At 37.1% G+C, this 12381-nt stretch overlaps 2 protein-coding genes and 1 pseudogene across 4 annotated transcripts; 1 reads left to right on the forward strand and 2 right to left on the reverse strand.

Moving 5' to 3' along the window:
• Positions 1–733: 733 nt before the first annotated feature.
• LOC143552939 (uncharacterized) lies at positions 734–4797 on the reverse strand (annotated as a pseudogene). Its single transcript, XR_013138738.1, has 5 exons — positions 4293–4797; positions 3160–3330; positions 2277–2511; positions 1172–1389; positions 734–1067 (listed from the first exon to the last, which is right to left on the reverse strand). The product of XR_013138738.1 is annotated as an uncharacterized LOC143552939 (transcript).
• Positions 4798–5828: 1031 nt separating this feature from the next.
• On the forward strand, positions 5829–8681 carry LOC143554353 (dihydrolipoyllysine-residue acetyltransferase component 5 of pyruvate dehydrogenase complex, chloroplastic-like). The gene is made up of 6 exons (XM_077044125.1): positions 5829–6834; positions 7119–7310; positions 7402–7489; positions 7613–7683; positions 7766–7849; positions 8388–8681. Exons 1-6 carry the CDS (start codon positions 5980–5982, stop codon positions 8490–8492), a joined length of 1395 nt encoding a protein of 464 aa, XP_076900240.1. The 5' UTR covers positions 5829–5979; the 3' UTR covers positions 8493–8681.
• Positions 8682–9149: 468 nt separating this feature from the next.
• LOC143554359 (leucine-rich repeat receptor-like tyrosine-protein kinase PXC3) lies at positions 9150–11212 on the reverse strand. 2 transcript variants are annotated; one of them, XM_077044131.1, is made up of 2 exons: positions 10591–11212; positions 9150–9832 (listed from the first exon to the last, which is right to left on the reverse strand). In XM_077044131.1, exons 1-2 carry the CDS (start codon positions 10947–10949, stop codon positions 9499–9501), a joined length of 693 nt encoding a protein of 230 aa, XP_076900246.1. In that variant the 5' UTR covers positions 10950–11212; the 3' UTR covers positions 9150–9498. The 2 variants fall into 2 exon arrangements, with proteins under 2 accessions (XP_076900246.1, XP_076900251.1); XM_077044136.1 differs by having other exon boundaries at positions 9150–9809; positions 10567–11212.
• Positions 11213–12381: the final 1169 nt, after the last annotated feature.

Consider the following 12381-nt stretch of genomic DNA (forward strand, 5'->3'; position numbering starts at 1 on the left):
ATATGTAGAGATGGTTTTGATTGGATTATTATTGAAAACCTTTTTAAATTTAGCCTATTTTAATTTTCTCTCGTCATTTAGCCTATTTTGAGAATTTACCCTTTTAAAAACCATTGTTTCACATTATAAAACCTTAGTCAACTATGAAACTATGAGGATATTATTGGAATTTCATGGTACATGGGACAAAACACAAGAATCTCCTTCTATAAAAGGGTTGTTTTCGAAATTGTCCCTTATTTTTATCTTTCACTGACTCGTTGACTCCTTGGAGTCGATTCGTATCATATCAGTTGTCAAGTTCTTACTATAAGTTATCAAATCAGTATATAATGATGAATTATTATTTCTTGAAAATTATCACATATAAGAATAGTTAGATCATTTCTCACCCATTCATACCATCTAACAGAAAACACTACTTTTTCCAAGTCAGGTTAAAACAGTGTTTCCTATGACATGATTTTGATAAAGACCAACTTCAAGAAACCCATTAAGGCACAATTTAACCTAGATCTTTTAGCCATCTGTTAGTTAAGTTAAAACACTAATGCATGTATATATATATCTTTCATAATGACCAGAAAATCGTAATTTAATTGAACTTGTTTAACCACATGAAGATCTAAACAGCTAACATCTTGTTTATAGATACATTTAAACAAGTGTGTAGATGTTTTGATAATGTTATGTATATTTTAGTTCTTTAAAAGAAAAAATAATCTCTGCAGTTGGGTTCATCATTTTTAGCAGTTATGAACCGGACCGGACGAGAAGGCAACAATACGAATAGACATCTATATAAAATTCGACTCTGTGTTTATAAATCGAAGTCAACGCTAAAGTTTGACTTGATCGAGGTTGATAAAACCCGGCCTCAGTGCATCCCAAGTTTCAATCATGCGTATATTCCCACCTACAAATAAGGTAAATACTACTCACGGTTGGCAGGTCTCGTCCACCGTTGAGTTCCAGCTAACAAATCAAGAAAGTTTGACAAAGTTTCCAAATCATTATCCATACATCTTTTATGCAACCAGTCTTCTTGTAGCCGAATGTCAACATCCCTACAATATAATATTAGAAAAAAAGCCATAAATGTCACATAAGAAAAGAAAATAAATATAACAACCCGTATAGTAAGTTTATATAAATGCAAATCAAATGTTACCTCCTCAAGGAAAGAAGCTCATAATTTCTTCTGAAGTACATGCTTTGTAAGGGCGTCTTGGACGTACGGTTTGCCAACGGTTCTTGTGGCTGCAGCATTAAGCAGATTTTCTAATGAACCGTGCTTCTTTAAAAGTTTTAAGGCGGTTTTCATGCCAAAACCGGGCACCAAATTCTGAATTCCAGGAACACCATCGGCTTCATCACCCACAATGCATCCTGCACATGCCAACAATCACTAGAGTTTAGGAACATAAAACGAGTTCATGAATCTTATTAGGAGTGTAAACAAGCAGAGATCGAGCTAGCCTAAGCTCAAGCTCAAGCTCGGCTTGGCTCATTAACTATTATATTGTTTTTTTATTATTTTATTTATATGCATATGTAACTATTTTGATATATTATAACTCATATATATAACAAATTATATATCATTTTATTATTTTTATCCTCAAACGGGTTGGCGGGTCATACACGTGTTAATCGGGTTGTTGGGTTGTAAAAAATGGGTTAAATAGACTAGTGGGTCGACATGTTCAGCTAAACGCATTAAAAAGGTCAACCCACGAACCCGGACACGACCCCTTTAATTATACATGTCAAGCCGAACACGAGCCGCTTAAGTTTTAACCCATTGTTGACAGGTAATAATCAAGATGTAAACGCGTTAATCAGATTGGTGGCTGGTGAGTAGTGAAAAATGGGTCAAACGGGTTAATGGGTCGACCTATTTAATTAAGCAAGTTTAAAAGGTCAACCCAGACACGACCAGTTTGATTAAACAGGTCAACCCAAACATGACTTGATTTTTAGACAGGTCAGATATGCCAACCCAAAGTCTAATTATTTTCGTGTTGTGTCGGGAATTGACAACCCTACACGAGCTTAGCCAGGCTCGCTAAGGCTTGAGAGCCCCAAGCTCTGTTGGGTTGAGCTAGTTTATCAGATGAGCTCCGCTTTAGGCTTGGGCTCAGACTCGTTTAAGCTTGGCTCATTTCAAAATGTAGCTAGCAGATAAAATCATAATAATATAAAATTAACATCTCATTTTCATGTACTGGAAATATATCTAGCAGATATATTTGAAACTCTATGTATATACTTACTCAGACTTAAATCTGATAGCGGGTCACACTTGTACTGAGTCATGTAATGATCCAAGGTATAAAAAGACCATCTTTTTAATTCTGGAAGAGGCATAACGAGCTGCACGTCTTCACATATAAGTTGCTTAAAATCTTTGTCGGGTGAAGCAATAACCGCACGGTATCCCTTTTCAACAACTTGGTCAACCAGTGTCGCCACCACATCGTCTGCTTCTTGAGCTGGAACCTTCACAACCTGCATATCTTCTTACATATATAAACATCACCGCTTTATAGTTTATAGCAACTGTTTAAATATAAAGATTTCATTAAATGTTAAACATAAAGGTAGGATAGATTCATGCTAAATTTAAACAAGATTATTGACGAAAAGATCAAAGGACAAAAGGGTAATCTCGGAAATGGGCCGGAACAACCCATCAACATTTTTTGTCCATTGTTTATTAGTTAGGAATTAAGAAATAAGTAATGGATTAGATGAGAGTATATAATAACTATATTTCTAAGTCAATATTACGCCCATCCGAAAATAATGCAAACATTGTCAACTTTTTTTAAAAAAAAGGAGGTATAAATGCTTAAGTTTCCCATATTACCCCTAGTTAAAACTATTCAGACAATTCAAAGAAAGGCAATTAATAACCAGTCTAGGGTAAAAGTGGCATTCACAAGATAAATGTTGTAACATTTATATCTTTCTTAAACTGTGTTTTTATCTAGTGTGCAATTATTGATAGCTTACGGTCTTACAGATGCTTTCTCATCATTGTCTAAACGGGACCCTCTCAGTAAAGTGGACACACATTAATCTATCAGAGGAAAAAAAGTTACAATAGTATAACATAATCTATACAAATGCTTTGGTTTACAAAGGATTACTGACCGGCACATTACATTTGGTAAGGATATCTGAAATGACTCGATGTGATTTTCCAACTGGACTCTTTGCAGCTTCTCGGGAAGCAGATATCCATGGTAAGAATTTTCTTCTGTGTGCTTTATATGAAGGCAAAATCCGTCTTCTATGTTCATGAGCTCCTTCTCCATCAAAAACCTGCAAAATGAATTAGGTTTGAATAATATGATAAACACTTAAAAAATATTATTTGTTAGTACAAGTGTCTTTAAATTGTGATATAACACACATCTAAACCAGTACATATTGATTCATATCTTGCGGTTCATAACCTTTTATTGAACCCTGTTACTACAATCCAATAGACCAACAGTTCTACTTTATCATCTCGGTTTGCTATCACTAGTAGAATTAAGCTCATTAACACTCTCTCCACCCCTTCGCAAATGAAACACCATCAAATACAGAAATTGATAAGGAGCTTATCCAGGAGTTGGAGTTAGCAGAAACAAGCCCAAACTTCAAACGCGCATGGCTTGGGTTAGGAGTCGAGTTACGGGGTCCATAATCGATGGACAGAAAGATCTCATCTAGCCGGATCATGTGACAAACAACCAAACATGGCAAGAAAAGATCTAAACTTCAAACGAGCATAACTTAGGTTAGGAATCGAGTCACGGGACCTATACCCAGCGAACGGAAAGGTCTTGTCGAGCCGAATGGTTTGACCCAACCGTCGAAACCGAATTTCACCAATTAGCGTTCCAACTTTGCCAACCAAGATCTTTCCCCAAATTTTGTAAATTTCAGTAACTTCCTTTTCTAGCCTAAAACACGTAAATCACTAATAAGCATAAAGTAAGCTTATTTATAGTCTTAGGGGGTGTTTGGAATTCTTTATTTTACCTCCTTATAACTTTTAAATAAGTTACAAAAACGTGACTTATTAACTTTTCCCTCTCACATCAAAAGCACTCCCAAACACCTTATTCTTTTTCAAAAAGTTATAAGTTGAAAATAAGCACTCCCAAACACACATTTAACTTCGGTGTAATCAATTATTAATTTTTAATGATGTATCACTCCTAATTAACCTCAACACATACATATTGATAACATTTACAGCACCATATCAATTAATTAAAGATCAGGGGGCATACCGCAATAACAGGGTCTGTAAGGCTAACTTCAGAGAAGAACAACGAAATCCAGTGAGCAAATGAATGTAAACTCGGGGTGTTACCCTTATAACTTATTGGATTCACATCCAAAAAGAAAACCCTTTTCTTCTTCATCTTCTTGTTGGTGATGATAATATTATTATTATTATTATCACCGTCATGATCATTTTCAACTACTCTTTTTACTTGGTCGTGTTTTGTTTGTAAAGCTTGCACACCAACTGTTCGACCATTTGTCGAATAAGAAGAAGATGATGAAGCAATTATGGCAGTGCTGGGTTTGGTTCTGAGCTTCGGGCACCGGGTAGAAGGAAGTGAGCGAAGAGTGTGCCGATTATGAGCACCTGTATACATGCCCATGGCTGTACGGACATTCAGAACGTCTATCATCATCACCTTCACACTGCCGGAGCTGCAACTGTAATAAACGTTTTGGTGTTCTCTATTTGGATAAGCAAGAATGAAAATGAAAATGAAAATGAAAAAGAAAAAAAGGGTAACTGTAATATTATCTCTAATTATAACATAATTATAACAAGATTATTGAAATAATAATTTAAAAAATAAGAGAGTAAAGAAATGTGAGAATTGTTAATTCGACTGGATGCATTTCTTCATCATACACACATGATATTTATAATACCAAAATAACTATTTCTTTATACTATTGGTGGACAAAACTTCATAATTGGTTTGATAAAAATGAAAATGTGTCATACAAAAACGTCGGTGGTTCATAACAGTAATTTAATTCATACAAATATAGTTTTAAAAAATGTATATATTAAATAGTGGTGTATTGATTTTTATAAATCCCAATTTTAATATGTTGTTCGATGTGCAACGGTCATTGTTAGTTGAGATTAATAAAAACAATACACCTAAAATAAAAATGTATATAATTTTCGATTTAACTTTCGTTTCACTCGTGTGATTCGGGCGGTCCTGGGGGACCACCATGGCTCCTCTCTTCTCGAAAATCCATACATCCTTTATCAGTGCATGGACAACTATCTCTCGAGCACAGGTTTAGGTTCGGCCTCAATGGGAATGGAATTGGGTGATACCCGAAACCACATACGTATTTACCTGAATCGTATTCCCAAAGGGTTTTTTCTTCACGTGTATTCTTGATACCTTACGAGTAATTACCCAATAAATATCCAACATACATAGGGTCAAGCATGAGATACGATTCTATGACCATTAAATGAGATTACCAATACTCAATCTAAATAACCTATTTATATTTTACCAAATCTTTACCAATACTCAACCTATTTGTGATTTACCAAATCTTTTTAAAATGATTTAGAAGAGTGCAATGGACAAATAAATGAGTCTTTCATATTTCATATTCATAACTTAAAAACATCTTGTCTTTGAGTTTGACTGGTTTTGAAGTCTGTATCTGAAACTTGAGTTTGGTTCACACTCGTTATTATTCATTTGCTTTTTTTTTTTTTTTTAATATTATGTAGATGCAATCATAATTATAATTAATTATATATTTTATACAGCATGCTAAACATACATTTCATCACCATCTCACCGGTAAGGTCGTTGTAACCTCCGCCTTCTTTCGATACATCCCAGGAACCACTTCACTCATAATAAACCCCATTTCATTTCCAATTCCAATTGTAATAATCATCAATCAGCAGCCATGGCGCAGCTACTGAGCTCCTCATTCACTCCCACCACCACTTCTCTCCGCCGCCAATCCCAACTCACCTCCACCTCCCGTAGACCCCACCAAATTCACGCCAAGATCCGAGAGATATTCATGCCCGCATTAAGCTCCACCATGACCGAAGGCAAGATCGTCTCCTGGATCAAATCCGAAGGCGACAAGCTCAACAAAGGCGAGTCCGTCGTCGTCGTCGAGTCCGATAAAGCCGACATGGACGTCGAAACCTTCTACGACGGCTATTTAGCCGCCATCATGGTCGAAGAAGGCGGCGTAGCCGCCGTAGGCTCCGCCATCGCCCTCCTCGCCGAGTCAGAGGACGAAATCGCCTTAGCTGTTTCCAAAGCTAAGGACTCTTCGTCCTCTGCCTCCTCCCCCTCGCCCCCACAACCGAACCCCGTGGAATCCAAGACACCGGAACAACCCGTGCCACAGGTTCCCCCCACACCTGTGGCCGCCCGCCCAGTGGCTTCGACCCACCCGGCTTCGGATGGGGGCAAGAGGGTTGTGGCTTCTCCTTATGCGAAGAAGCTTGCAAAGGAGTTGAATGTGGATTTGAGTGTTGTGGTGGGGAGTGGGCCCATGGGTCGGGTTGTGGCCAAGGATGTTGAGGCTGCAGCGGTTGTTACTGCCTCTGGAGTTGGAGTAACAACCGCTGCTGAGCCGAGTAAACCCCAGCCAACCCCGTCAGGGGTTGAACTGGGTTCGGTTGTTCCGTTTACTACAATGCAGGGTGCGGTTAGTAGGAACATGGTTGAGAGTCTTGCAGTGCCTACTTTTAGAGTCGGTTATACAATTACTACCGATGCCCTTGATGCTCTATACAAAAAGGTATCGTTTTTATGCGTTTTATACAATTATGGTTTTAACATATGAATATATATGTAGGGGAAGGTTAACGTACAAATGAAATTAACATGCTAAACGTGAGAATCAAGTAGAGTAATTATATATACAAGTAGAGTAATTATGTAATTACTCTATGATTTAGTTACATAATTACTCTACTTGTATATATAATTACTCTACTTGATACTCACATTTAGCACGTTAATTTTATTTGTATTTGATCCAAACCCTATATATGTAATGTAATGTATGTATATATTTGTTAGATTAAGCCGAAGGGTGTGACAATGACGGCGTTGTTAGCAAAGGCTACGGCTCTTGCATTGGCTAAACACCCGGTTGTTAACTCGAGTTGTAGAGACGGGAAGAGTTTTACATACAACAGCAATATTAATGTTGCGGTTGCAGTGTCGATAGATGGGGGTTTGATTACGCCTGTTCTTCAGAATGCAGATAAGGTTAACTGACTTCTGTAACAAAGTCTTGGTTTTTTCACCGTCGTGGTGTGAGGCGTGTTTATATCATTATATGTTTTGTTGTTTGTTAAAGGTTGATATTTACTCGTTGTCACGAAAGTGGAAAGAGCTAGTGGACAAGGCCCGTGCAAAGCAGTTGCAACCGCATGAATACAACACAGGTATTCCTTCTGTTAAATACTCAATAGCATTGTAACTAGAGATGAAGAATAAGAGAATTGTCTATATGGTTTTATAACTTCACTTTAAAAGCGTGAATGATGTTCGATTTCAATATTTTGTAGGTACATTTACTCTTTCTAACCTTGGAATGTTTGGTGTTGATCGCTTTGATGCCATCTTGCCACCCGGGACTGTGAGTTCTCGTATCCAATGTTTCAAACTCTTTGCAAATCGCAATACACTTATTTCTAACCATTTGTGACTGTTTTGTGCAGGGTGCTATCATGGCGGTTGGTGCATCTGAACCCACAGTTGTTGCCACCAAGGATGGCCGAATCGGCATGAAGACCCAGATGCAGGTATGTATTGTCACAGTTACATAATACTGTTTCTAATAATTATTTATAGAGGTGGCTAAAAGGTCGGGTTGGTTAAATGGGTCAAAATTGTAAACTAACAGAGTCATCATCATCATCATCATCATCATCATCGTACTCAGTATATCCCACCAATAGCAAAGCTATGGTAGGGTATGAGGAGGGTAAGATGTAGACAGCCTTACCTCTACCCCATGGGGATAGAGAGACTGCTTCCGGTGAGACCCCCGGCTCTATACTAGTTTTGCATCAAGCCTTGGACATAAGGCACATAGCACTCAATCATCGGGACACTGGCTGATTGGTGCATGTACCCTTGTCTTTCGGCTATCAACGCCACCACATGATGCCTGATTAACCTTCCATCACTTTTAACGTTATTTTCACGAGATTAGTAAAATAACGTCAAAATTAGTGCAATTTTACTTTTGCCCACCCGAGGGTTCACACATATATACATTATATGCGCGCACCGCAAGCAGGGCACTGTAAACTAACAGAGTGGTGTATATATATACAGGTAAATGTCACAGCTGATCATCGGGTAATATATGGGGCGGATCTTGCTCAGTTCTTGCAGACACTAGCAAAGATTATTGAGGATCCTAAAGACCTGACATTCTAGTTAAACTCGGGTCCGTTCTTTTTCCAAGTTTCTTGGGAAACAACATGAGCAGATTTTTAAAGAATCCTAAACTATGTTTTGTGAAATTGCAGACTAATTATGTTTTGTTATAATTATATTTTCAATGAAGCTCAATTTTTCATATTTTTGCTTCTTGTACATCATTAAGACGATGAATGTGACAACTCTGTTTGTGTTATAGGAAAAGACATTATGTTTGGCATGTGAAATTAGCTCTCCTGGATGAATCCATCATGTTTGGGTTTTAAACGAGCTGCGCCCGGGCTCATCTAAGCTTGAGCATGGCTCGTTTAACTTAAGAGAGCTTGAGCTCGGCTCATCTAGAATTCTGTTCTAAAGCTTTAATATTTTATTTATAAATATTTTTTGTACATACTTATACATATATCTTATATTATAGTTTTATGTATAATAGTATGTACATATACATATATAAATAATAAGCCCATTGAGTCTCGCATATATGCAGCTCAGGTTTGAGATCGAGCTCGTTTATGAGATCCAATATACGCTTGAGCTCTTGTATGCGCAACATAATTCGAGCTTTTACCGAGTCGAGCTCAGTTAGCTCGGCTCGTTTACATCCATACTCATTGAAAAGTCTATTCAGGAGGATGTTCCGTCTAAAATTGGACCTTGAATTGGCCAAAACTTCCTCTACCTGTTAATCTTGAAAAACTATAAACACATAAAAAAGTTTTTCATATTTGAAACACAATATATTTTCTATAAGACAAAAACTCTGGTGTTACAATACACACACTTATATATATAGTGTATATAAGGTCGTTTATTACAAAAACCAATTTGTGGTATAAATCTGCAAGAACCATATAAATATATGTACATATGTTTCGCCTATGATAAATAGAGAAGGATAGCTATATGAGAAACCATAAGTCACTCTGACACGATTTCTTCACGTCAAGAAAGAACCACGTTCATTCCCATAGAGAAAAATGCTTCAAAACACCAATACTCGACCTTAGTTTCTCGTGTTAAGGAGCATACGTATCACACTCCTCATGTCAGGTCTTGATTCAGGGGAGTCATTGACACAGGCTAAAGCAACCTTTAGGACAGCTAACATTTGGTCTTTTACGGCTGGTGATGTCCAACGAACCGTGGAGTCAAGTATTTGGTCAACATTGCGTTTCTCTTTCGATTTGGTAGAAACCCACTTGGCTAATTCAGACCCTTCACTAACCGCGGTCTTCCCTGTCAACAGTTCAAGCAATATCACCCCAAAACTATACACATTTCCGGCCATTGTCACCCTCATCGTGTAAGCATATTCTGAAACCCAAAAACATAATAAACTTAGAATTTCACCCGTTTGATATAAAACAAATTCAATCCACCCATTCATAAGTAGATATGCTAAACGGGACGTGTTCACAGGTTGCACAAACCCGAAAATCGTGTCATCTCGACATGAATATTCGTGGGTTGACACGAACACGACTATTCAATTTTTACTATTTTTATTATATTTTTGTATTTCTGAAATTATACATTTATAATTAAAAATACAAACATGTATAACACAATTATTTTTAAATTAAACTTGATGTCAACTTGTTTTTTTGGCTTATAAAATACCTAACCGTGACATAAAAACACAAATTTAAAAACAATCAGAAAATAAACGGGCCAACCCGTGAAATCGCCTGGTTGACCCAAACACGACCTGTTTAGCAAAACGTGCAAGCGTCACCTAAAATCGACCCAGGCCTGTTTAGACTAAACCCTAACCTGCAAGCTTCGTGTTGGTTAAAGACATTGACCCTACGAAATTCATGTTTTTTTTTTCTAAAACGACCCGTTCTGATACGGCAAAATTGATGTTTTCAGAAAAACGGCCTGGTTTGACCCTGCCAAATTGGCATTTTGTTTTTTCAAAAGGCACGTTTTTAGCGACGGCCAAACTGATGTTCTTAAATGCTAGTTTTGACACGAACACATTTTGACGTGAACCCCTCTTAACCCCAACCCGGCCTGCCCGTATTGGTAAGCGTATCCACGTCCCTATGACTCAAACAAGAAAGTATACCTGGAGGAACATAACCAACAGAACCCGCCGACATCAGAAAGGTTTCCTGTACTCTTCGAAGGATCAATCACTTTATAAAGCTCTATATCTCCAATCTGAGGCTCATTCAATGACTTAATCATAACCACTTTACTGGAAAGATCGAGTAGGAGAATTGGGCCTGCGGGCAATCCATGGAGATAAGCCAGGCCGTTAGCAACTCCAAGCGCGATACTATATCGGTTGGTCCAGTCCAAACAACTTCCTAAGCTCCCCTGAAGAACATCAAAAAGATTCCCTTTGTCTGCAAACTCATACAAAAGATACGCGCTATCGGTAGTCAACGCATACGCAAGCGGGACCATGACGCCCGATAGCCTCAAGCTCATTTTCAAGCAAATCATGTCTGCCGAGTTGGAATATTTTGGCACTCGGGTCAACCCTTTTGACAAAGTAAGTCATACCCGATGGCATGACCGCTTTGTAATATGTCGAGAACCGTGTCTTTACTACAAGACTCGAGAGTTGACCCACGCACTCCAAAGCCTTGTTGAAGTCAATATTCGTTCTGTGTATCACGTTTAAAGTCAACAGCTGGGTTTTGATCACTTGAAGCGGAGGCGGAGGTTGGCTTTCATCGTCGTTGACCCGATGAATCTTCCGGGAAACTATATATAATGCACCACTCATAGGCAAATTAATACACTTAATTTTAAGTAATTTACAATTTTTCAAACACGTTGTACAACCTTACATAGGAGCATACTAGACATTCTAACAATAATTTTTTACCGTTTCTTTCATATTTCTTTAAATTATTTACAACAATGCCCCTCAACTTTAATCAATATTTAGAAATTTAATGAATAGTTACAACATTGATCCCTCATCTTTTAACTATATATTATTTATAATTTCACTTTTAACCCAAATCTCTCCACAATTTTTAAACGGTCATAACTTTTTCGTGCGTTAATATTTTTTTTTGAAAAACTGCACCATAAAAACGAGCATTTAATTTTCTTTAATTTGAGTATGATATTATCATAGTTTGTTTTCAGTTAAAAAAATAACATTTTACGTATAGGCTTTTGTGGTCCGATTTTGATGGTTTTAAACTAAGCCGTGAGCCAAGCCGTTTTTTGTCATCGAAAACTGAAACCAAACCGTTGAAAATTAAAACACAACAAAACAAACCATAAACAATGGTTAGATTTCGGTTTCATTTGTACTTCGCTACTAAATTGAGTTTAAAATAAGAGTTTTTAATCCAAGGTTTAAATGGAACGATGAGCACCCAAAAATCTCTTACGTGATTATTAAGGCATGTATTTCCCACCGCATCGCGCGGGCACTCGTCTAGTATATATAATATAGGAGTGAGGAGCCTCTTAAATTTTAAGAGGTACCATTCTTGCTACATGTAGTACAAGTAACAATGCATATATTTTTAAGAATTTAAGGGTAAAATGATCTTTACTTATTCCAAAATAATATACAATAATGGTTCTTCAATTTCAATCAAGTTTTGTTAATATATTAAATAGTTACACATTTCCCCCCTAATTATAAACCACCAACCCAACGACATTTTAACGGCCGCAACTTTTTCACACATTAATATTTTTTCTAAAAAACTACACCATAAAAACGAGTTTTTTGTTCTCTTTAATTTGATTATAGTATTGCTATAGTTTATCAATTTTTAAAAAACTAACATGTTACGTGATCAGTTATTACCGACAACGGGTCGGACATGTTCGGCTAATGGTGTTGGAACTGGTTAGGGTTGGAACATGTTAATACAAAAAAGGGTTAATTTAGTTCATGTGGGAT

The sequence above is a fragment of the Bidens hawaiensis genome, unplaced genomic scaffold, assembly GCF_021521415.1.
Source record: "Bidens hawaiensis isolate Kalapana, Puna unplaced genomic scaffold, B.hawaiensis_p1.1 tig00001032_1, whole genome shotgun sequence".
Classification (NCBI taxonomy): Eukaryota; Viridiplantae; Streptophyta; class Magnoliopsida; order Asterales; family Asteraceae; genus Bidens; species Bidens hawaiensis.

Coding starts and splice junctions, on each gene's coding strand:
- LOC143554359 (XM_077044131.1), bottom strand. CDS start 10,949: ATGATTTGCTTGAAAATGAGCTTGAGGCTATCGGGCGTCATGGTCCCG. Junction 9,833..10,590: donor AACCTTTCTGATGTCGGCGG/GTTCTGTTGGTT, acceptor TGAAATTCTAAG/TTTATTATGTTTTTGGGTTT.
- LOC143554353 (XM_077044125.1), top strand. CDS start 5,980: ATGGCGCAGCTACTGAGCTCCTCATTCACTCCCACCACCACTTCTCTC. Junction 7,311..7,401: donor TTCTTCAGAATGCAGATAAG/GTTAACTGACTT, acceptor TGTTTGTTAAAG/GTTGATATTTACTCGTTGTC. Junction 7,490..7,612: donor ACCGCATGAATACAACACAG/GTATTCCTTCTG, acceptor AATATTTTGTAG/GTACATTTACTCTTTCTAAC.